General features: G+C 44.5%; 1 protein-coding gene across 1 annotated transcript; it reads right to left on the minus strand.

Annotated features, from left to right (window-relative positions):
* Positions 1-1,275: 1,275 nt before the first annotated feature.
* On the minus strand, positions 1,276-6,366 carry LOC119355660 (polyadenylate-binding protein 2-like). The gene is made up of 9 exons (XM_037622504.1): positions 5,852-6,366; positions 4,864-4,982; positions 4,113-4,769; positions 3,957-4,034; positions 3,789-3,878; positions 3,202-3,336; positions 2,431-2,610; positions 1,939-2,148; positions 1,276-1,784 (listed from the first exon to the last, which is right to left on the minus strand). The coding sequence occupies exons 1-9, from the start codon at positions 6,132-6,134 to the stop codon at positions 1,539-1,541; spliced, it is 1,998 nt and encodes a 665-aa protein (XP_037478401.1). The 5' UTR covers positions 6,135-6,366; the 3' UTR covers positions 1,276-1,538.
* Between the last annotated feature and the right edge of the window lie 17,413 nt (positions 6,367-23,779).

The following is a 23,779-nucleotide window of genomic DNA, read 5'->3' on the forward strand; positions in this document are numbered from 1 at the left end:
ATTAGGCACCTTTGTCGATCAGTCACACTTTTATTCCGTTTCTACTTGGTGTTCCTCCTCCTCATGAAGTACAGAAGTCGTGTGAAAACAGCTATTGTGCTAATGTGTAGAAGCTGCGTCTACATCCGTGACCATTGCTTCGTTCAACTACACAACTTTCGGTACGTACGTACATCCAGTACGTACTTTGTCTAGATGTCGTGTGAAAATATTGCTCCCAAAGCTGTGAAGACATGTCTGTGCCATAGAAAAACTAGATTTCGCTCGTCCATATTATTTACCGACACGACGGAGAGCAAGAGGATAATAGTCCGCAATGGATAATGGAATTACCGACGTGATGCTGGTGGCTGTGCACCTGCACGGTTCGTCCTGCAACGTTTTCTAGGGCAGGCTCTTTTCTTGCTATAAAAGTAGTATGGACTGATTGTATGGACTGCAGTGGAGTATCGATGCTCTTTTTCCCATGCAAGGCAGATTGTGGGGAGTATGTACAAGCACCATTTTTTTTTGCTTCAATCAAAGGTATTTGAGTTGGAGTTCATGTCACCAAAGCACCTTGAATCAAAGATATCTGCAGACTACAAAAAAAACATGTTGTATGTAGCATCTCTCATACAACCCCACATGCAACATACCAAACAAAATTTGAGCTTAGCCTGCCTCATATCATGCAGTCCACCAAACACACTTCTCTACTACTTGCATCAGCTCAACCAGACCAACATCAACCAAGCTCCTTCATGCGATGCAAGCTAGAGCTCCCCAAGGAACCAAACAGAATTTGCAACATCACTATCAATGCAGTCTTGAACATTAATTCAGATTGGTAACCTGATTGGATTTCATGATGTGAAGCGCCCATATGCCAACTTCCCATTGTTGTTTTGGGTTGATTTTGCTGATGGTTTTTTAGTGCTAACTAAGAATGCTTACATACATTGATGAAATAACTGAAAATGGTTTAGAGAAGTACTCCCTCTGTAAACTAATATAAGAGTGTTTAGATCACTACTTTAGTGTTCTAAATGCTCCAACATTAGTTTAGGGAGTACTCCTACAAAGTGTGGCGGACGATTCTCTTTTTAAAGTAACAAGCAAGATTGAAAAAATTAGACAAATAACTTTTAAGCATACTTATGGTCAGCAGAGCACGCCATACCATCTAGCATATCTTATGAAACTAATATTTGAAGAACGGTACGTAATAACAAGGAAAAAACTTCAGCCATTGGTCAGTACCCCTGCAGATGATGGTATCCCATACAAAGCAACTGAAGCAGGTATTGTCGGACAGCAATGTCACTCTTCACTCATATTTAATAGCAAAACTTTCGGCAAGTCATAACCGCATAAGAGGTATGTAACCAAGCCCTCAATAGTAGCCAAACACGGGAAAAGGTGCCTGCCAATCATTGGCAAAGAGACCAGGCAGATAGAGCCTAACAACCAGTGCAAAAACGCAACTCACCAAAGTTCAACCATGGAGGACAAAACAATCTATAGCATCATGAGACTGCTTGCAAACTGACTCTCATCTAAGAGATAATGCCGTCGCTCAAGGTTAGACCGGCGAGCTGGCTGGTAGGGGCGTTGGGGTTCTGCTGCTGGGCCACGTTGCGGAGAACATCCATCGCCTCAGCAACCTTGGACTTGAGAGCCTCTGGAGACTCAAGCAGATGCAGCACCTCCGTCTGGTCCATCTCCAGAAGCATGCCGGTCACCTTGGCAGCTTGTTGGTGTTCAAGCTTCTCAACAAGTGGATAGAGGCTTTCGCCAAGTATCTGGATGGAAGAGATTATTTACAATATCAGAAAACTGACAGTACAAATGGACACAGAACAGCATGGGCATATTATATCCAAACAATCATACTAGCATGGAGTAACGGATAGATTTAAACAACAGACAGTTAGAAGATGATTCATTCAGACATACCGTTCTTTGTTGCTCTGGAGTAGCATTTGCAAGGGCAGATGTGAGTGTTCCAATTGGAGGAGCAGGTGACACGCCAGCATCTCGCACAGGGAAGCTTCCCATATCATATGGCTGAACCATACCTCCAACACCAACCCCAGGCATCTGTTGAACCTCAGGCATGTGACGAGGTCCAGGTGGGTACCGGTAGACACGTCCCCTTGGAACCATCTGTTAAAACAACAGTGATAAGATATGCGATAAGCCACTGTAATTTCACTACTCTATGGCAAAAATCACTTAGCCACACAATGCCAGCACAACAAGGAATTCAACAATAAGAACAGTGGCACATTATACTTCTTAGCAAAGAAGTGAAACACTGGCACATTATACTTCTTAGCAAAGAGGAAAAGGCCGATTTACTTTTGCCATCAAAAATATCACCCTAACAACAGCCTCCAATAATTGATAGCAAGAAATGTAAAGACACGAGAATGCATTGTAGCAAACCTGTTGCTGAAATGGCTGAGGAGTTTGCTGTCCCTGAGCAGACCCAGGACCATTGCGCCTGATACCTGGGCGCAGACCCTGCTGACCTGGTTGGACAACTGGCACAAAGTAATTTGGCATATGGGCACCACCCCCAGGCCTCATTCCTGGAACAAGCTGTTGCTGGAAACCGTACCCAGGCTACAAAAAAGTAAAGGTAGGAATATGGTAAGTATAAAGCTGTTACATTTCCAATTTCCATTTAAGTTCACCTAGGCAAATAATAAAAATTAAAATGCCAGCAGGAAGCATGCAGTATATATTAACATAATTCACAAAAATGACTACAATTTCAAGCAAAATGCCAAAACGAACGAGGCATGACAACAAAAGTGTTCACTGTGAGCATGCCGTAACTACGGAATAAATAATCCAATGGTGTTGACAAGTGAACAACCCATATTTACTTACACACCGCATAGCTACATTTACTTTAACTCAAGAGTATGTTCCCAACCAAACACACAAACATCAAAAACAAATTGGATATTGAACACTGATGTTGATTCACCCCTATAAATTTGGTAGACCATTACGCTAGAAGAACATTTCCACTGACCCCTTGCTATGCCCCCTATGAAATAGGGTGCAAACTAAAACTTAAGACAGCACAAGCTACTTGTACCTTAACTTGAAAAAAATGGGAAAATGTTGCTTCTCCAGTTTTACATCAGGAAAACCTGAATGTAACACAAAGTTTGAAATGAAACTAACACAGCTTACAACAAGTACCTGAGGGGGTATCATAGCAGGTGGACCTTGCCCATAGAAGAGTTGCTGCCCAAGAGTAGGCATAGGAGGGTACATTGGGAGTCGAGGAGTCATAGAAGGGGTCATTGGTACAGGGCGCATCTGAGAGAATTGAGCCTGAATAATATGGAATTTGTTACCATCAGCATATTTACAATGGATAATCAGAAATAAATCAACAGTAATAACTTGCTCTTTCAAGAAAATACAGAAGCAGTGTTCAATCAAGTTAAATAAGAAAAAATGTCAAGAGCATAATTTAAATTTACGGTGCAGACTATGAAAGTCCCATTTTTCATGCACATCCTCAAGTATTGAGCCTCAAATGTGAAAATAACATGAAACTTAAAAAGTGAATGAAGGTGGTTCAAGTTGAACATCTTATCTAGATATACAGATGACCTGTCTTCTCTATCATAGCATCCAAAATCCAATTTATTCCATGTGATAAAAAGCAGCAATAACCATGGCATCAGTGTACTGTTATTTGTCTATATACAGTGGTCACTATCAATAAGTACTATTTTGACATTACTATGAAAGAAACTCAGGTTATTCGAGAACTGTACCTGTAACATTGCTTTTCTATCTTCTTTACGCTGTGCAAATGCAACATATAATGGCTTTCCAGATATCATTTTGCCATTCATTTCAGTGAGCTGCGTAAACAAAGAACAAGTCAAGCCATTTTGTGAATCAGAACAACTGATACAGCAATATTTGGGAAACAAACTTACAGCCTGAGATGCTTCCTCGCGGGTAGAAAATGAAACAAAGCCAGAGCCCTTGCTAACACCATTTTGATCACGCATTATCTATTAAAAAATTGGTCAGCAATGATCATACATCATTTAGACAACGAGAAGAAGTATGATCGCAAAACATGAAATTACCTTGCAAGAGGTAATTTTGCCAAAGTTAGAGAACAGCTCACGTAGCTGATCATCTGTAATGCCATCATCCAAATTCTTCAAGTACAAGTTCTGTCCTTGATATTTATCAGCTGCATCTTTCATGCTTTGCTCAAACCTTCTCTTCAAGTCCATCTCCCTTTCAGACTTCTTCTGAGCTCTACCAACATACCACTCTTTGTCATTGATTTTCTTTCCATTAAGTTCCTCAACAGCATGAGCAGCATCATCTGGGCTCTCAAAATTGACGAAGCCGAAGCACCTTGATTTACCATCCATGCCAATCATTACAACAGCACTTGTAATAGTTCCATACTCACTGAATACTTTGACTAGATCATCTTTTGTAGTAGACTCAGATAAATTCTTCACAAAGACATTGTTAAATTTTGCCTTGTCAAAAGAATTATCTCTCTCTTGCTTGCGGAGAAAAGGTCCAACATAGACAGGCTTATCGTTGATAAGCATGCCATTTAGGCTTTTCATTGCAGACTGTGCAGACTCTTCTTTCTCATACTGAACAAATCCAAAGCCTTTGGATTGGCCAATATCATCCATGGCAACCTTACATGATAGAATTGCACCAAATGCAGAGAAGGTGTCATGAAGAGTTTTGTTGTCAATTGTCTTGTCAAGGTTCTGGAAAAAGTTCAAAATGCTCACATCAGAGATAAGTCCAGAGAAAAACTGATTATGTTAGAGTGGCTATGCAAATTAAAAGATGAGACAGCACCTTGATAAAGATATTTGCAGATCCGCTTCTACGGCTGCTTGGGTCACGGTTCGAGTACATAACTCGAATGGGCTTGTTGTTCAGTGGAGCAAAGTTCAGCGCTTCCATTGCTCTTGCAGCTGTCGAATGGAACTAATTAGTCAAGCAGCATGATATACTCCAGATGTTAACTACAATAATACTAGCATAGTAACAAAGCAGCAATTGAATAACAACAATGCTGACAGATGATGTAGTTTGATGAGGCTTAAAGCATTGTTTTTTATCAAAAACATGTATTTCCATATTTAATTGCCAGTTATCTACAGCATGCACCATATGCAGTACCTAACATATTGTTACACCCCATAACATCATCGTGGATACAGAAAAATGTGCACACAGAATTTACCGTGCTAGTGAATGAATGCCGCTCAGTGTCTCTACTCTATCTATGTAACAGCTAGTCCAAATAATAATTTAGTAGCAGCTAAAGGCCAGCTAATACCACAACTCCTAATCAATTAGGGAGACGCATCAATCCTTGCCATATAGGCAGCACAGAGATGACCCCAAAACCTACATACCTAAAATACAGCAAAGGAACAACCTGGCAATTAAATTATAAATGAGACCCAATTATCAACAAAAGTAATGGCTTTGCATCATTCTCTTGCATTCGTCCTGTAACACGATACATTCAAGGGGCGCTGACATCCCTCCCATCACCAAGAACACAACAAATCCAAGTTACATTGCAAGAAACAGATTTGCATCAATCAATTGTAAAGAAATAATTTTCCCTGGCATAATCGCTTCAATTACCTACTCAATTGCGGACAAAACCAATCCATGTCCGACCAATTCAACCACAGATGTTTGATAGACGAGATTGGATCTATCTATTTGACCCCAAAAACCTCCGGCCGTCCGACCACACCGCAATTCAACAACATCGAAACAAATCGCGCAGAGATGGATACGAGAGGGGGGGAGGGGATCGCCGTACCATCCATGGGGCTGCTGTAGTTGACGTAGGCGTAGCCGAGGGAGCGGCGCGAGGTGACGTCCCTGCAGACGCGGACGGAGACGACCTGGCCGGCCTGGCTGAAGAGCTCGTAGAGCTGCGAGTCGGTGACGTTGGCCTCGAGGTCGCCGACGTAGAGCGACGTGGTCGGGAGCGGCTGCGTGACCCCTCCGGCCGCCGCGGCCACGGGCGCGGGGACCACGGCCGCCGCCGGCACCGCCGGAGCCGCGCCGCCGCCGTTCGCCACCGCCACCTGCGCTGCCATCGCGATTCCTCCTCCTTTTTTTTCGATTTTCCCCCCCGGCGAATCGGCGCTAAACCCTATCTCCTCGATCGGTATATAGCGGGGAGGAGGAGCAGATCCCGCCGGGCCTCGGGGGATTTTTTTGGTTTTGCGAATTTTTTTGGGGTAGTTTTTGGTTGCGGGATACAAAGAGAGAGGAGGGGCCGTAGGCGGAGAACACGCGGGGGCACGCACGACTCTCTCAACCGGGGGGGCGACGCCGACGCGGGGGAAGGTGGTTATATGGGCGCTGCGGCGCGTGCTCCTTCTTAGGGTTTGTTCGGGGCGGGCTGGCGTGGGCGCGGCGTTGGTGCGCCAGCGGGGGCGGGGTGCTCCTGGACTGGGTCTACTGCGCGGGTCGACGTGGGGGGGCTCTGGACAGTTGTCCGCGTACGGACGGATTCGCCAGCCGTCTGGGTTGTTGTGCTGGGGTGGGCTGGATGGGGCTGAGGGGCTGCCTCGCGGGCCTTGGGTGGAGCCCGCCCGGTGCGCCGCGTTTGATGGGGTCTCGACCGGCCTTCACCGCTCGACTTGGGTTGGGCTGACCGGATCGTCAGCCGGGTTCGTGTCCCCCCTACGTGACGGCACAGGAACCGCTCAAAATAAAAACGTGACGGTACAGGTTTCATCACGTGGATTGGGACCTTCCCCTACAAAAACGTGGATTGCAACCCTCATCATCAATCAAAATAAAAATACAATTACATGGGTCGGAGGAAAATTAGCTGTGGTCTAATTGTGATGTCAAAGAATAACTGTGGTTTAGTTGTGAATTGTAGCTATTTAATTCAATCAATCTCAGTTGCAAACTCAGCAACCATGGCATCTCAGCCGATGTTTGCTGTAATGTAACGATGCCCAACGCATTGCCACTGATTTTTTTTATAATTGTATCAGTGGGTGCTAGAAAATTAACTACTTCCTCCAAGGGGATTAAAACTAATACAAAAACAATTAGGGCGGTACTCTGTGCCGGTGCACCGGCCGAAAGTTTCGACCGGTCTGGCCAGATTCGTTCGATCTACACGTTCTTCCGTTAGATCTCTCCCACATCCTCTCCCGCACCCATCGTCAACCTCCCGCACAAGGGAAAAGAAGAGGAAGGAGAGCGCCGCCCCCGCACCCGACAGCGAGCCGCGCACCGAACTTCCCGTGTTGCGCTTGCAACCTCTCGTCGTCACCGTTCCCATCCCTCATCGTCGTCCGTCGTGTTCTTTGCAGCTTCCCGCCATGGCGGGTCGCCGCTCCGACATCACGCCTATATAGCACCGGCCGACAGCAGTAGCACCTCGCCGCCCCTCATGGTTGCAACACTAGGTGTGCGCCCAACCACCCTCGCCGACCCTCGTCGTCGGGTGCATGCCGCTCGCATCGCCGCCGTTTCCCTGGTCGCCACTTCCATCTGTCGCCATCGAAGCAAAAAAACTCACCGGTGGAAGCTTTGCAGGTTGCCGGTTGCAACAAAATCAGTGCTACGGTGGGCGGTTGAAGCAAAATCGAAAAACGTTTCTAGCAAATGTGAACGCCCGTTCCAGCTTTTGTTTGGTCGGTTGCAACAATTTACGGCGTCACCGGTGAGGGGGTCAAGAGCTCCGGTGGGCGGTTCAAGCAAAATCGAAAAACGTTTCCAGCAAATGTGAACGCCCTTTCCAGCTTTTGTTTGGTCGGTTGCAACAATTTACAGCGTCGCCGGCAAGGGGGTCAAGAGCTCCGGTGGGCAGTTGAAGCAATATTGAAAAACGCTTCTAGCAAATGTGAACGCCCGTTCCAGCTTTTGTTTGGTCGGTTGCAACAATTTACGGCGTCGCTGGCGAGGGGGTCAAGAGCTCCGGTGGGCGGTTGAAGCAAAATTGAAAAATGCTTCCAGCAAATGTGAAGGCATGTTCCAGCTTTTGTTTTCGTTGGTTGCAACAATTCACGGCGTCGTCGGCTCGATTTGGGTTGGGCTGACCGGATCGTCAGCCAGGTTCGTGTCCCCTACATGACGGCATAGGAACCGCTCAAAATAAAAACGTGACGGTACAGGTTTCATCACGTGGATTGGAACCTTCCCTTACAAAAATGTGGACTGGAACCCTCATCCAATTATGTGGGTTGGAGGAAAATTAGTTGTGGTTCTTTTTGCGAGGAAAAATTAGCTGTGGTTTAATTGTGATGTCAACAAAAAAAACTTTGGTTTAATTGTGCATTGTAGCGATTAATTCAATCAATCTCAGTTGCAACTCAGCAACCATGGCATCTCAGTCGATGTTTACTACTCCCTCCGTAAACTAATGTAAGAGTGTTTAAAACACTATTTTAGTGATCTAAACACTCTTATATTAGTTTACAGAGGGGCTATAATGTAATGATGCCCCGTGCATTGTCGCTATTTTTTTAATTTTTTGTATCAATGGGTGCTAGAAAATCAACTACTTCCTCCAGCGGGATTAAAACTAATACAAAAACAGTTATTAGAGTGTTCTTGATTCAACAGCCGTCTGGGTTGTTGCGCTAGGGTGGGCTGGATGGGTCTGAGGGGCTGGCTCGCGGGCTTTGGATGGAGCCCGCCCGCTTGGGAGAGAGAATGGCGCCGCGTTTGATGGGGTCTCGACCGACCTTGACCGCTCGATTTGGGTTGGGCTGAATGGATCATCAGCCGGGTTCGTGACGGTACAGGAACTGCCCAAAAAAGTGACGGTACATGAACCGCTCAAAAAATCATGACGGTACAGGTTCCATCACGTGGATTGGAACCCTGCCCTACAAAAACGTGGATTGGAACCCTCATCATCAATCAAAATAAACATACAATTACATGGGTTGGAGGAAAATTGGTTGTGGTTTAATTGTGATGTCAAAATAAAATGAGTTAATACTACTATTAGTACATAAACTTGTAGTCGTGGGAACAAAATCATACAAAAACTTACAAACCCCATAAAAGTAGGGAAAAGCTTACCTTCAGCCGGCCGATCACGTGCGAGTGTCCGCCGTCTTCGTGTCCGTGAGATTGACTCTTGATCAGATGGTCGAGATCAACCTCTTGTTGGGGAACGTAGCATGCAATTTCAAAAAAAAATCCTACGATCACGCAAGATCTATCTAGGAGATGCATAGCAACGAGAGGGGGAGAGTGTGTCCACGTACCTTCATAGACCGAAAGCGGAAGCGTTAGGTTAACGCGGTTGATGTAGTCGAACATCTTCATGATCCAACCGAACTAGTACCGAACGTACGGCACCCCCGAGTTCAGCACACGTTCAGCTCGATGACGTCCCTCGAACTCTTGATCCAGCAGAGGCTCGAGGGAGAGTTTCCTCAACACGACGGCGTGGTGACGGTGATGGTGATGTGATCCGCGCAGGGCTTCGCCTAAGCACTACGACGCTATGACTGGAGGAGTAAACTATGGAGGGGGCACCGCACACGGCTAAGAGAACAACTGTTGTGCTTTAGGGTGCCCCCTGTCCTCGTATATAAAGGAGGGGGGAGGCGATCGGCCTAGAGGGGCGCGCCATGGGGGGAGTCCTACTAGGACTCCTAGTCCTAGTAGGATTCCCCTTTCCTTTTCCAGAGTGGGAAAGGGGGAAAGGGAGAGGGAGTAGGAGAGGGAAAGGGGGGCGTCGCCCCCTCCCCTAGTCTAATTCGGACTCCCATGGGGGGCACCCCTTGTGGGCTGTCCCCCCCCCCTCTCTCCCGTGGCCCATGAGGCCCATGAATTCCCTCGGGGGGTTCCGGTAACCCCTTGGTACTCCGGAAAAATACCCGAACCACTCGAAACCATTCCGGTGTCCGAATCTTTCAATATATCAATCTTTACCTCTCGACCATTTCGAGACTCCTCGTCATGTCTGTGATCTCATCCGGGACTCCGAACAAACTTCAGTCACCAAAAAACATGTGGCACCCCGGCTCAGAGCGACCGATTTACCTTGCATTACCAACCTAGAGATCATGTCTTCTGGCAACGCACAACATCTTGGTACAGAAATCACCGCTTTATTGAACTAGCGGAAGCAAAGTGTGACATTACATCAAGTTACGAGGCCTAGCGGCACACTCGGTGCGGCTGAATAATATGTACATTATTTAGTGAACATAGACGGGCCTCGAGCACGACATCTACACGGCAGCGGAACAACGACGTAGCGGGACTCCATAGCATAGGGACACCAATGTGGACACGGTCTAGACACGGCAGCACTCCGATCTAGTTAGACTTTCCTGAAATCTGGCATAACACGCCAGGTCAGTACATTGAATGTACTTGCAAGCTCATAGCAAACATAACCATAATGACAAACAATATCATGACATTTAATCAAGTTAAATGCAAACAACATCATGTTACTCATGCAGTGAAAAACCAAACTTGTGCATCGAGTCACCCGGACTCTCTTACCAACAGGTCGCCTCACAACCGAACAGTGCTCAAGATGAAGCACGAACGGAACCATACTTGGTCCAACTGGTTATCTCGTAACCAAACCGTGATCCCTTCCGGATCACAAGTGATTCCACAACTGTCAGTCTTACTGACAACATCATGATCCAACCAGTGCAATGCAATTAAATTAGTGTGCAAGATTTATTATTAACAGTTGATCCATGGTGTGACTTACTTATGAACTGGGCCCTTATCCGCGGGCGCAACTATCGATAGATTAATACACTCTGCAGAGGTAGCGCATTTTACCGACACCACGGAACCCATGGCCTCGCACTCCCATTCGGGTGGACCAACGGCATTCCGACAGAACTCTCCCATTGCCATGACACTCTTACGGCCACTCCGGCCAACTCCCCACTGGGCTTAGTCCTGGGTGACCCAGCCTACCAAAGGCAAAACTACCACCGTCGTGGCAAATAAATAGTCCCAAACAGGGACACGGTACCATAACAACAACGGGTCCACAAGATTATGTCTGCTTACCGGGCCAGGGTAACGCATGCCCATAACATTCCCTCGTTGGAGGCACCGACAAAAGGCATGACAACGGACGACTAACAACCTCCCCATAAAGGCAAATGCGGTTGCACTTGGCAGCCCGATTCAGTGGCACCATGACCTGACCAACTTTATGTTCAAGTTCAATTATCATCAGGTTTAACTTGAAATAAAATGCTCGAGTCAATACATGCCATGCTTATGCAACCATATATCATGCATCACATAACATAACAGATCAACTTCATTCAAAGTTCTACTTGCACAAACTTAACTCTCAACATTTCTGGTCCTTTCCTTCTTGTTATTCATGCTCATCACTTTAGTTGACATTAATCAAACAAAAATTATCTTAGCATGTATATAGGAAACATAATACCGATAATCATATCACCATAGTCATAACAAATTTACTTAGATCATCTACTCAAGCTACATCTCACTAGTTCAAGCATTCACTTCTGTTAACAAAGCATTTTGATCATGACAAACTAAATAACACAAGCATTATTTATTGTAATACTATATGCAATGAATAATATATATATATATATTCAAGTAGAAAATCATGAATACGGCAAAGACACCATGATAATGTTGTTGTGGCTTGCCTTAGTGCAGAGGAGCTTCACACTCCTCCTAGATGCCTTCTAAACAGGCTTCACCTTCTGAAATAATTCAAATGACAAAAAGAAAAATATCAAGAACACTTCTGAAAATTACCAGAAATTCTAGGCAGCAAGGGAAAATCCCATCTTGGGTGTGCTGCTAGGATTTTCCAGTAAGAACAGAATGCAAAAAGAATCAACTCATTTGGACTTGTAGAATAAGAGTTATAGCTGGTCAAAGTTCTGGTCAAAATTTGAACTAAATTTGAATTAAAAAGAAAAACCAGGGGGTGACATCGAAGGCGTAAACCGCCTGGGCGCCACCACTCATACCGCTTCGGCCGCGGCCTGAGTGGCTGACAGCGGGCCCCATTGGTCAAGTCGGAGGGGGAGAGAGAGGGAAACAGAGCACGGCGAGGCTCCGCCGGAGCTAACGCCGGTGAGGAGGGCTCCTTGTCCAGATCCAAAGGGATAGGATGGGAAAGGAGATCGAGACACACCTGCCCGTACTCGTAGCGTGGCTAGGGGTGGCCGAACGGGGTCAGAACAGAGCTCTCTAGCGGCGGCGGGGGGCGGGGCTCGTTGGAGTTGGCTATTCCAGTGAGGTAGGGCCGGTTCAGGAGCTCCAACGGCACCAGCTCGCACCAGTGAGCCACCACGAACACGCCGGAGTGGTCGGTGGAGCTCGAGCGGCTCTGGAGAGGGAGGGGGAAGAGGAAGGGGATTGCCGGTGAGCTCGGAACGGGGACGATGGCCAGAGGCCTGCCCGGCCGGGCTGCGACTTCCTACGGGGTCGTGGAGATGTGCTGAGTGTGTGAGTGGATAGAAATGAGCTCGGGAGGGGGCTATATATAGGCGAGGCCAAGGCGGGGATCGAGAGCTCGCCGGACCTCTCTGGCGCGTCGCTCGGCGACAAATGGCATCAGTGAGAGAGGGGAAAGACGCCGGAGATCACACGAAGGCTGTAGACGAGCGGCGACTAGCACAGGAGCGCGGTACGCGATGAACACAGGGGCACGGGACGCACTATTGCCTTGGCCGCGCCGTGCCCGTGCTCGATGCGACGAGCTCCGGCGTCGGCGAGCACCAGGGTGTAGTTATGGAGGTTCAAACGAAGATGGTGGCGCAGTTTGGCAAGGTGTGGCAGTCGGGGCAGCGAGTGCGCGCGCGCAACAGGGGCGCTGGCGCCACGCAGAGCACGTCGACTGCATGCCAATCCCCTTGGACTCTCGTGGTCACCGCATGAACTTTGGCATCGGGCTGAGCTAAGCTTAAACACGATGTCTGGCAGCTAGTCCTTAGTGGTTTTGGTCATTTTGCATAGTTGGCTGGGTCACAGGTGCACTGTGAGAGTGGCTCTCTTCTTGGCAAGTTTCTGGATAGAAACTTATGAGCTTTGCTGAGAAAATCTAGTGAGAATTAAGGGTTGTGCTTTGGGGTTTAGTAATCTCTTAGGAGGGTAATTAAGCTCAGAAAAAAATCAGCCCCAAAAGATCAAGCAAAAATATACTTGTTGTACAAAGAGGTCATTCTGTCCAGAACAAAAATGACTTTCTTTAGCAAAAATATTACAAAAAGTTATGCAATATTTTTGCTCAAAAAGGTGCCTGATACGTCTCCAACGTATCTATAATTTTTGATTGCTCCATGCTATATTATCTACTATTTTGGATGTTTATGGGCTTTATTATACACTTTTATATCATTTTTTGGGACTAACCTATTAACCCAGAGCCCAGTGCCAGTTTCTGTTTTTACCTTGTTTTAGGGTTTTGAAGAAAAGGAAAATCAAACGGAGTCCAATTGACCTGAAACTTCATGGAACTCATTTTTGGAAGGAAAGAAGCCCAGAAGACTTGAAGTGCATGTAAGGGAAGCCTCGAGGAGGCCACGAGGTAGGGGGCGCGCCCACCCTCCTGGGCGCGCCCTCCACCCTCGTGGGCCCCTCGTGGCCCCCTTGACGTACTTCTTCCGCCTATATATCTCCATATACCCTAAAAACATCGGGGAGCACAATAGATCGGGAGTTCCGCCGCCAGAAGCCTCCATAGCCACCAAAAACCAATCTAGACCCGTTCCGACACCCTGCCGGAGGGGGAATGCCTCTCCGGTGGCCATCTTCATCATCCCGGTGCTCTCCATGATGAGGAGGGAGTAGTTCTCCCTCGGGGCTGAGGGTATGTACCAGTAGCTATGTGTTTGATCTCTCTCTCTCTCTCTCGCGCGCGCTTGTTCTTGATTTGGCACGATCTTGATGTATCGCGAGCTTTGCTATTATAGTTGGATCTTATGTTTCTCCTCCCCCTCTACTCTCTTGTAATGGATTGAGTTTCCCCTTTGAAGTTATCTTATCGGATTGAGTCTTTAAAGATTTGAGCACACTTGATGTATGTCTTGCTGTGCGTATCTGTGGTGACAATGGGATATCACGTGATTCACTTGATGTATGTTTTGATGATCAACTTGCGGGTTCCCGCCATGAACCTATGCATAGGGGTTGGCACACGTTTTTGTCGTGATTCTCCGGTAGAAACTTTGGGGCACTCTTTGAGGTTCTATATGTTGGTTGAATAGATGAATCTGAGATTGTGTGACGCATATCGTATAATCATACCCACGGATACTTGAGGTGACATTGGAGTATCTAGGTGACATTAGGGTTTTGGTTGATTTGTGTCTTAAGGTGTTATTATAGTACGAACTCTAGGGCTGTTTGTGACACTTATAGGAATAACCCAACAGATTGATTGGAAAGAATAACTTTGAGGTGGTTTCGTACCCTACCATAATCTCTTCGTTTGTTCTCCACTATTAGTGACTTTGGAGTGACTCTTTGTTGCATGTTGAGGGATAGTTATGTGATCCAATTATGTTAGTATTGTTGAGGGAACTTGCACTAGTGAAAGTATGAACCCTAGGCCTTGTTTCAACGCATTGCAATACCGTTTACGCTCACTTTTATCATTAGTTACCTTGCTGTTTTTTATAATTTCAAATTACAAATACCTTTATCTACCATCCATATACCACTTGTATCACCATCTCTTCGCCGAACTAGTGCACCTATATAATTTACCATTGTATTGGGTGTGTTGGGGACACAAGAGACTCTTTGTTATTTGGTTGCAGGGTTGCTTGAGATAGACCATCTTCATCCTACGCCTCCCACGGATTGATAAACCTTAGGTCATCCACTTGAGGGAAATTTGCTACTGTCCTACAAACCTCTGCACTTGGAGGCCCAACAACGTCTACAAGAAGATGGTTGTGTAGTAGACATCAAGCTCTTTTCTGGCGCCGTTGCCGGGGAGGTTAGCGCTTGAAGGTATATCTTTAGATCTTGCAATCGAGTTTTTTAGTTTCTTGTTTTATCACTAGTTTAGTTTATAAAAGAAAATTATAAAAATGGAATTGAGTTTGTCTCATACGCTTCACCTTTTTAATATCTTTCGTGAGTATGATGGAAAGGATAATTGTGCTCAAGTGCTAGAAGAAGAAATCTATAAAATGTTTGGCACTAAATATCTAAATGATGAGCATGATTGCAATGTTGTTAGTACGAATTCTTTGAATATCCATGATACTAATGATGATTGCACTAGTTATGATGAAATGTCTCCTATAATCATGTCATTTTTTGTGGAGTGCATTGGGTTTGCAAGTACACACCAAATAGGGAAGATAGATATTGTAAGAGGCACAAGTACTTAGAAACTAAATTGTTGCAAGAAAGGCTAGATGTTTGTGCTGAAGATTTAAATTTTCTTGGCCATACTTGTGAGCTTTGTAATGAACATGGTCATTTAACTATCTGATGCAAATTGTTTCATGATCTAATCGTGTCCAAAAATTGTGATGACTTGATTTCCCTTGCACATTATAATGAACTTAGCTTGCTTATGGGTTGCGAAGAAATGACACATATAACTGGGGATCTTCCAGAATTTGCCCGTTATAAACTGCTTGGCTTTGATCTGGAGGAAATTTATATGTATTGTGCGGTGAATTGCATTGAAAATCCTTATATTGCCAATTACATAAAGAAAAGAAAACAAATAGAGGATGAAGAGAATACTAACGAAAGGGAAGAGACTTCCCAATACCCTTCTATTATTTCTTATGATGAATCAGGTAACGAGGAGGAGCCTCCTATTCAACCAATCTCATTAATAAGGAGCTCCAAAAAGAGGATTGAACCCACACATGATGTGGTGAAGAAGAAGAAAAGAAAAAGGAAGAGAGGTAAAAAGATATCTCTCCCAAATAATGCTGCTCATATTACTATTATGCCTCATGAAAATATAATTGTGGAAGATAATGATACTTCTTATGATCTTGAAAATCTTTTTGGCACTTGCTTGGAAGAATATGATAATTGCTATGCTATTGGTGCTATCCATACTATTGATGACGAAAGTGATTATGCTTATGATACGAAAAGGCCCAAGCTTGGGGATGCTATGTTTGATGAGGATGGCATATTTGAGAATATATTTGCTGAAATTAATGTTTGTCCCAAGCTTGGGGATGCTATGTTTAATGAATATGATATTTTTAGTCTTCCAAGTTTTGATATGCAAATTTATAATGATGATAGCATGCCTCCTACTTATGATGATTATTGTGATGATACTTATGCTATAAAAAGTAGTGATTATATTTTTAAAACTTGCCATGATTATGGTTACCCCTTTTCTGAACATTACTCTTTTAATGTGGAAACAATTTATAGTATTCGAGTCTCTTATGATACTTCCACTATTCCGAATGAGAAGAATTTTGCTTGTGTGGAGAGTAATAAAATTTCTATGCTTGTAGATCATGAAAAGAATGCTTTAGGTGCTGGTTATATTGTTGAATTCATTCATGATACTACTGAAAATTATTATGAGGGAGGAATATATGCTTGTAGGAATTGCAATAATATCAAGTTTCCTCCCTATGTGCTTAAAGTTTTGAAGTTATGCTTGTTTTACTTCCTATGCAAGTTGATTCTTGTTCCCATAAGTTGTTTGCTCACAAAATCCCTATGCATAGGAAGTATGTTAGACTTAAATGTCCTAATCATATTCTTCATGATGCTCTCTTTATGTTACAATTCTTATCTTTTATGTGAGCATCGTTGAAATCATCATGCCTAGCTAGGGGCGTTAAACGATAGCGCTTGTTGAGAGGCAACTGAAGGAAATATGCCCTAGAGGCAATAATAAAGTTATTATTTTATTTCCTTATATCATTATAAATGTTTATTATTCATGCTAGAATTGTATTAACCGGAAACATAATACTTGTGTGAATACATAGACAAACTAAACGTCACTAGTATGCCTCTACTTGACTAGCTCGTTAATCGAAGATGGTTATGTTTCCTAACCATAGACATGTGTTGTCATTTGATTAACGGGATCACATCATTAGGAGAATGATGTGATTGACATGACCCATTCCATTAGCTTAGCACCCGATCGTTTAGTATGTTGCTATCCCTGTTCAAGAATTCATCTGATTAACCAGTTAACTTGCCGATTAATCCCTACTCGTAGGGTCACCGAGTAGCTGATAAACTCAAAAATCGTCCGATTAATTGTTAAATGGCCGATTAACTTGCCGATTAGTCGATTAATCCCCTACTCACCAGCCAACCGAGCAGCTACCAGTTAACGATTTCCTCAACAATGGTTGCTATTGCTTTCTTCATGACTTATACATGTTCATATGACTATGAGATTATGCAACTCCCGTTTGCCGGAGGAACACTTTGTGTGCTACCAAATGTCACAACGTAACTGGGTGATTATAAAGGAGCTCTACAGGTGTCTCCAAAGGTACATGTTGGGTTGGCGTATTTCGAGATTAGGATTTGTCACTCCGATTGTCGGAGAGGTATCTCTGGGCCCTCTCGGTAATGCACATCACATAAGCCTTGCAAGCATTGCAACTAATGAGTTAGTTGCGAGATGATGTATTACGAAACGAGTAAAGAGACTTGCCAGTAACGAGATTGAACTAGGTATTGAGATACCGATGATCGAATCTCGGGCAAGTAACATACCGATGACAAAGGGAACAACGTATGTTGTTATGTGATCTGACCGATAAAGATCTTCGTAGAATATGTAGGAGCCAATATGATCATCCAGGTTCCGCTATTGGTTATTGACTGGAGACGTGTCTCGGTCATGTCTACATTGTTCTCGAACCCATAGGGTCCGCACGCTTAACGTTACGATGACAGTTTCATTATGAGTTTATATATTTTGATGTACCGAAGATTGTTCGGAGTCCCGGATGTGATCACGGACATGACGAGGAGTCTCGAAATGGTCGAGACAGAAAGATTGATATATTGGACGGCTATATTCGGACACCGGAAGTGTTCCGGAGAAGTTTCGGATAAAACCGGAGTACCGGGGGGTTACCGGACCCCCCGGGGGGTTAATGGGCCTCATGGGCCCAAAGTGGATAAGAGGAGGGGCGGCTAGGGCAGGCCGCGCGCCCCCTCCCCCTCTAGTCCAAATTGGACAAGGAGGGGGGCGGCGCCCCCCCCTTTCCTTCCTCTCCTCTCTCCCTTCTTCCCCCTCTCCTAGTTGGACAAGGAAAAAGGAGGGAGTCCTACTCCCAGTAGGAGTAGGACTCCTCCCTGGCGCGCCTCCTCCTGGCCGGCCGCCCCTCCCCCTTGCTCCTTTATATACGGGGGCAGGGGGCACCTCTAGACACACAAGTTGATCTTGGAGATCGTTCTCTTAGCCGTGTGCGGTGCCCCCCTCCACCATAATCCTCGATAATATTGTAGCGGTGCTTAGGCGAAGCCCTGTGATGGTAGAACATCAAGATCGTCACCATGCCATCATGCTGACGGAACTCTTCCCCGACACTTTGCTGGATCGGAGTCCGGGGATCGTCATCGAGTTGAACGTGTGCTAGAACTCGGAGGTGTCGTAGTTTCGGTGCTTGATCGGTCGGGCCGTGAAGACGTACGACTACATCAACCGCGTTGTCATAACGCTTCCGCTGTCGGTCTACGAGGGTATGTAGACAACACTCTCCCCTCTCGTTGCTATGCATCACCATGATCTTGCGTGTGCGTAGGATTTTTTTTGAAATTACTACGTTCCCCAACAGTGGCATCCGAGCCTAGGTTTTATGTGTTGATGTTATATGCACGAGTAGAACACAAGTGAGTTGTGGGCGATATAAGTCATACTGCTTACCAGCATGTCATACTTTGGTTCGGCGGTATTGTTGGATGAAGCGGCCCGGACCGACATTACGCGTACGCTTACGCGAGACTGGTTCTACCGACGTGCTTTGCACACAGGTGGCTGGCGGGTGTCAGTTTCTCCAACTTTAGTTGAACCAAGTATGGCTACGCCCGGTCCTTGCGAAGGTTAAAACAACACCAACTTGACAAACTATCATTGTGGTTTTGATGCGTAGGTAAGATTGGTTCTTGCTTAAGCCCGTAGCAACCACGTAAAACTTGCAACAACAAAGTAGAGGACGTCTAACTTGTTTTTGCAGGGCATGTTGTGATGTGATATGGGCAAGACATGATGCTAAATTTTATTGTATGAGATGATCATGTTTTGTAACCGAGTTATTGGCAACTGGCAGGAGCCATGTGGTTGTCGCTTTATTGTATGCAATGCAATTACACTGTAATGCTTTACTTTATCACTAAGCGGTAGCGATAGTCGTGGAAGCATAAGATTGGCGAGACGACAACGATGCTACGATGGTGATCAAGGTGTCGCGCCGGTGATGATGGTGATCATGACGGTGCTTCGAAGATGGAGATCACAAGCACAAGATGATGATGGCCATATCATATCACTTATATTGATTGCATGTGATGTTTATCTTTTATGCATCTTATCTTGCTTTGATTGACGGTAGCGTTATAAGATGATCCCTCACTAAATTATCATAGTAAAAGTGTTCTCCCTGAGTATGCACCATTGTGAAAGTTCTTCGTGCTGAGACACCACGTGATGATCGGGTGTGATAGGCTCTACGTTCAAATACAACGGGTGCAAAACAGTTGCACACACAGAATACTCAGGTTTAACTTGACGAGCCTAGCATATAACAGATATGGCCTCGGAACACGGAGACCGAAAGGTCGAGCATGAATCATATAGTAGATATGATCAACATAGTGATGTTCACCAATGAAACTACTCCATCTCACGTGATGATCGGACATGGTTTAGTTGATTTGGATCACGTGATCACTTAGAGGATTAGAGGGATGTCTATCTAAGTGGGAGTTCTTTAGTAATATGATTAATTGAACTTAAATTTATCATGAACTTAGTACCTAATAGTATCTTGCTTGTTTATGTTTGATTGTAGATAGATGGCCCGTGTTGTTGTTCCGTTGAATTTTAATGCGTTCCTTGAGAAAGCAAAGTTGAAAGATGATGGTAGCAATTACACGGACTGGGTCCGTAACTTGAGGATTATCCTCATTGCTGCATAGAAGAATTACGTCCTGGAAGCACCGCTGGGTGCCAGGCCTGCTGCTGATGCAACTGATGACGTTAAGAACGTCTGGCAGAGCAAAGCTGATAACTACTCGATAGTTCAATGTGCCATGCTTTACGGCTTAGAATCGGGTCTTCAACGACATTTTGAACGTCATGGAGCATATGAGATGTTCCAAGAGTTGAAGTTAATATTTGAAGCAAATGCCCGGATTGAGAGATATGAAGTCTCCAATAAGTTCTATAGCTGCAAGATGGAGGAGAACAGTTCTGTCAGTGAGCATATACTCAAAATGTCTGGGTATAATAATCACTTGATTCAATTGGGAGTTAATCTTCAAGATGATTGCGTCATTGACAGAATTCTCCAATCACTTCCACCTAGCTACAAGAGCTTCGTGATGAACTATAATATGCAAGGGATGGATAAGACAATTCCCGAGCTCTTCGCAATGCTGAAAGCTGCGGAGGTAGAAATCAAGAAGGAGCATCAAGTGTTGATGGTCAACAAGACCACTAGTTTCAAGAAAAAGGGCAAAGGGAAGAAGAAGGGGAACTTCAAGAAGAACAACAAGCAAGTTGCTGCTCAGGAGAAGAAACCCAAATCTGGACCTAAGCCTGAAATTGAGTGCTTCTACTGCAAGCAGACTGGTCACTGGAAGCGGAACTGCCCCAAGTATTTGGCGGATAAGAAGGATGGCAAGGTGAACAAAGGTATATGTGATATACATGTTATTGATGTGTACCTTACTAATGCTCGCAGTAGCACCTGGGTATTTGATACTGGTTCTGTTGCTAATATTTGCAACTCGAAACAGGGACTACGGATTAAGCGAAGATTGGCTAAGGACGAGGTGACGATGCGCGTGGGAAATGGTTCCAAAGTCGATGTGATCGCGGTCGGCACGCTACCTCTACATCTACCTTCGGGATTAGTATTAGACCTAAATAATTGTTATTTGGTGCCAGCGTTGAGCATGAACATTATATCTGGATCTTGTTTGATGCGAGACGGTTATTCATTTAAATCAGAGAATAATGGTTGTTCTATTTATATGAGTAATATCTTTTATGGTCATGCACCCTTGAAGAGTGGTCTATTCTTATTAAATCTCGATAGTAGTGACACACATATTCATAATGTTGAAGCCAAAAGATGCAGAGTTGATAATGATAGTGCAACTTATTTGTGGCACTGCCGTTTGGGTCATACCGGTGTAAAGCGCATGAAGAAACTCCATACTGATGGACTTTTGGAACCGCTTGATTATGAATCACTTGGTACTTGCAAACCGTGCCTTATGGGCAAGATGACCAAAACACCGTTCTCCGGTACTATGGAGAGAGCAACAGATTTGTTGGAAATCATACATACAGATGTATGTGGTCCAATGAATGTTGAGGCTCGTGGCGGATATCATTATTTTCTCACCTTCACAGATGACTTAAGCAGATATGGGTATATCTACTTAATGAAACATAAGTCTGAAACATTTGAAAAGTTCAAAGAATTTCAGAGTGAAGTTGAAAATCATCGTAACAAGAAAATAAAGTTTCTACGATCTGATCGTGGAGGAGAATATTTGAGTTATGAGTTTGGTGTACATTTGAAACAATGCGGAATAGTTTCGCAACTCATGCCACCCGGAACACCACAGCGTAATGGTGTGTCCGAACGTCGTAATCGTACTTTACTAGATATGGTGCGATATATGATGTATCTTAATGATTTACCACTATCGTTTGGGGGTTATGCTTTAGAGACGGACGCATTCACTTTAAATAGGGCACCATCGAAATCCGTTGAGACGACGCCTTATGAACTATGGTTTGGAAAGAAACCAAAGTTGTCGTTTCTTAAAGTTTGGGGCTGCGATGCTTATGTGAAAAAGCTTCAACCTGATAAGCTCGAACCCAAATCGGAGAAATGTGTCTTCATAGGATATCCAAAGGAAACTATTGGATACACCTTCTATCACAGATCCGAAGGCAAGACTTTTGTTGCTAAATTCGGAAATTTCTAGAGAAGGAGTTTCTCTCGAAAGAAGTGAGTGGGAGGAAAGTAGAACTTGATGAGGTAACTGTACCTGCTCCCTTATTGGAAAGTAGTACATCACAGAAAACGGTTTCTGTGACACCTACACCAATTAGTGGGGAAGCTAATGATGATGATCATGAAACTTCAGAACAAGTTTCTACTGGACCTCGTAGATCAACCAGAGTAAGATCCGCACCAGAGTGGTACGGTAATCCTGTTCTGGAAGTCATGCTACTAGATCATGATGAACCTACGAACTATGAAGAAGCGATGGTGAGCCCAGATTCCGCAAAATGGCTTGAAGCCATGAAATCTGAGATGGGATCCATGTATGAGAACAAAGTGTGGACTTTGGTTGACTTGCCCAATGATCGGCAAGCAATTGAGAATAAATGGATCTTCAAGAAGAAGACTGACGCTGACGGTAATGTTACTGTCTACAAAGCTCGACTTGTCGCAAAAGGTTTTCGACAAGTTCAAGGGATTGACTACGATGAGACCTTCTCACCCGTAGCGATGCTTAAGTCTGTCCGAATCATGTTAGCGATTGCTGCATTTTATGATTATGAAATTTGGCAGATGGATGTCAAAACTGCATTGCTGAATGGATTTCTGGAAGAAGAGTTGCATATGATGCAGTCGAAAGGTTTTGTCGATCCAAAAGGAGCTAACAAAGTGTGCAAGCTCCAGCGATCCATTTATGGACTGGTGCAAGCCTCTCGGAGTTGGAATAAACACTTTGATAGTGTAATCAAAGCATTTGGGTTTGTACAGACTTTTGGAGAAGCCTTTATTGACAAGAAAGTGAGTGGGAGCTCTGTAGCATTTCTGATATTATATGTGGATGACATATTACTAATCGGAAATGATATAGAATTTTTGGATAGCATAAAGGGATACTTGAATAAGAGTTTTTCAATGAAAGACCTCGGTGAAGCTGCTTACATATTGGGCATTAAGATCTATAGAGATAGATCAAGACGCTTAATTGGACTTTCACAAAGCACATACCTTGACAAAATTTTGAAGAAGTTCAAAATGGATCAAGCAAAGAAAGGATTCTTGCCTGTGTTACAAGGTGTGAAATTGAGTAAGACTCAATGCCCGACCACTTCAGAAGATAGAGAGAAAATGAAAGATGTTCCCTATGCTTCAGCCATAGGCTCTATCATGTATGCAATGTTGTGTACCAGACCTGATGTGTGTCTTGCTATAAGTCTAGCAGGGAGGTACCAAAGTAATCCAGGAGTGGATCACTGGACAGCGGTCAAGAACATCCTGAAATACCTGAAAAGGACTAAGGATATGTTTCTCGTATATGGAGGTGACAAAGAGCTCATCGTAAATGGTTACGTTGATGCAAGCTTTGACACTGATCTGGACGATTCTAAATCGCAAACCGGATACGTGTTTACATTAAATGGTGGAGCTATCAGTTAGTGCAGTTCTAAACAAAGCGTTGTGGCGGGATCTACATGTGAAGCAGAGTACATAGCTGCTTCGGAAGCAGCAAACGAAGGAGTCTGGATGAAGGAGTTCATATCCGATCTAGGTGTCATACCTAG

This window comes from Triticum dicoccoides, chromosome 2A (assembly GCF_002162155.2).
Source record: "Triticum dicoccoides isolate Atlit2015 ecotype Zavitan chromosome 2A, WEW_v2.0, whole genome shotgun sequence".
Lineage (NCBI taxonomy): Eukaryota > Viridiplantae > Streptophyta > Magnoliopsida > Poales > Poaceae > Triticum > Triticum dicoccoides.

Coding starts and splice junctions, on each gene's coding strand:
- LOC119355660 (XM_037622504.1), bottom strand. CDS start 6,134: ATGGCAGCGCAGGTGGCGGTGGCGAACGGCGGCGGCGCGGCTCCGGCG. Junction 4,983..5,851: donor CTACAGCAGCCCCATGGATG/GTACGGCGATCC, acceptor TCCATTCGACAG/CTGCAAGAGCAATGGAAGCG. Junction 3,337..3,788: donor ATAGAAAAGCAATGTTACAG/GTACAGTTCTCG, acceptor CATATTATTCAG/GCTCAATTCTCTCAGATGCG.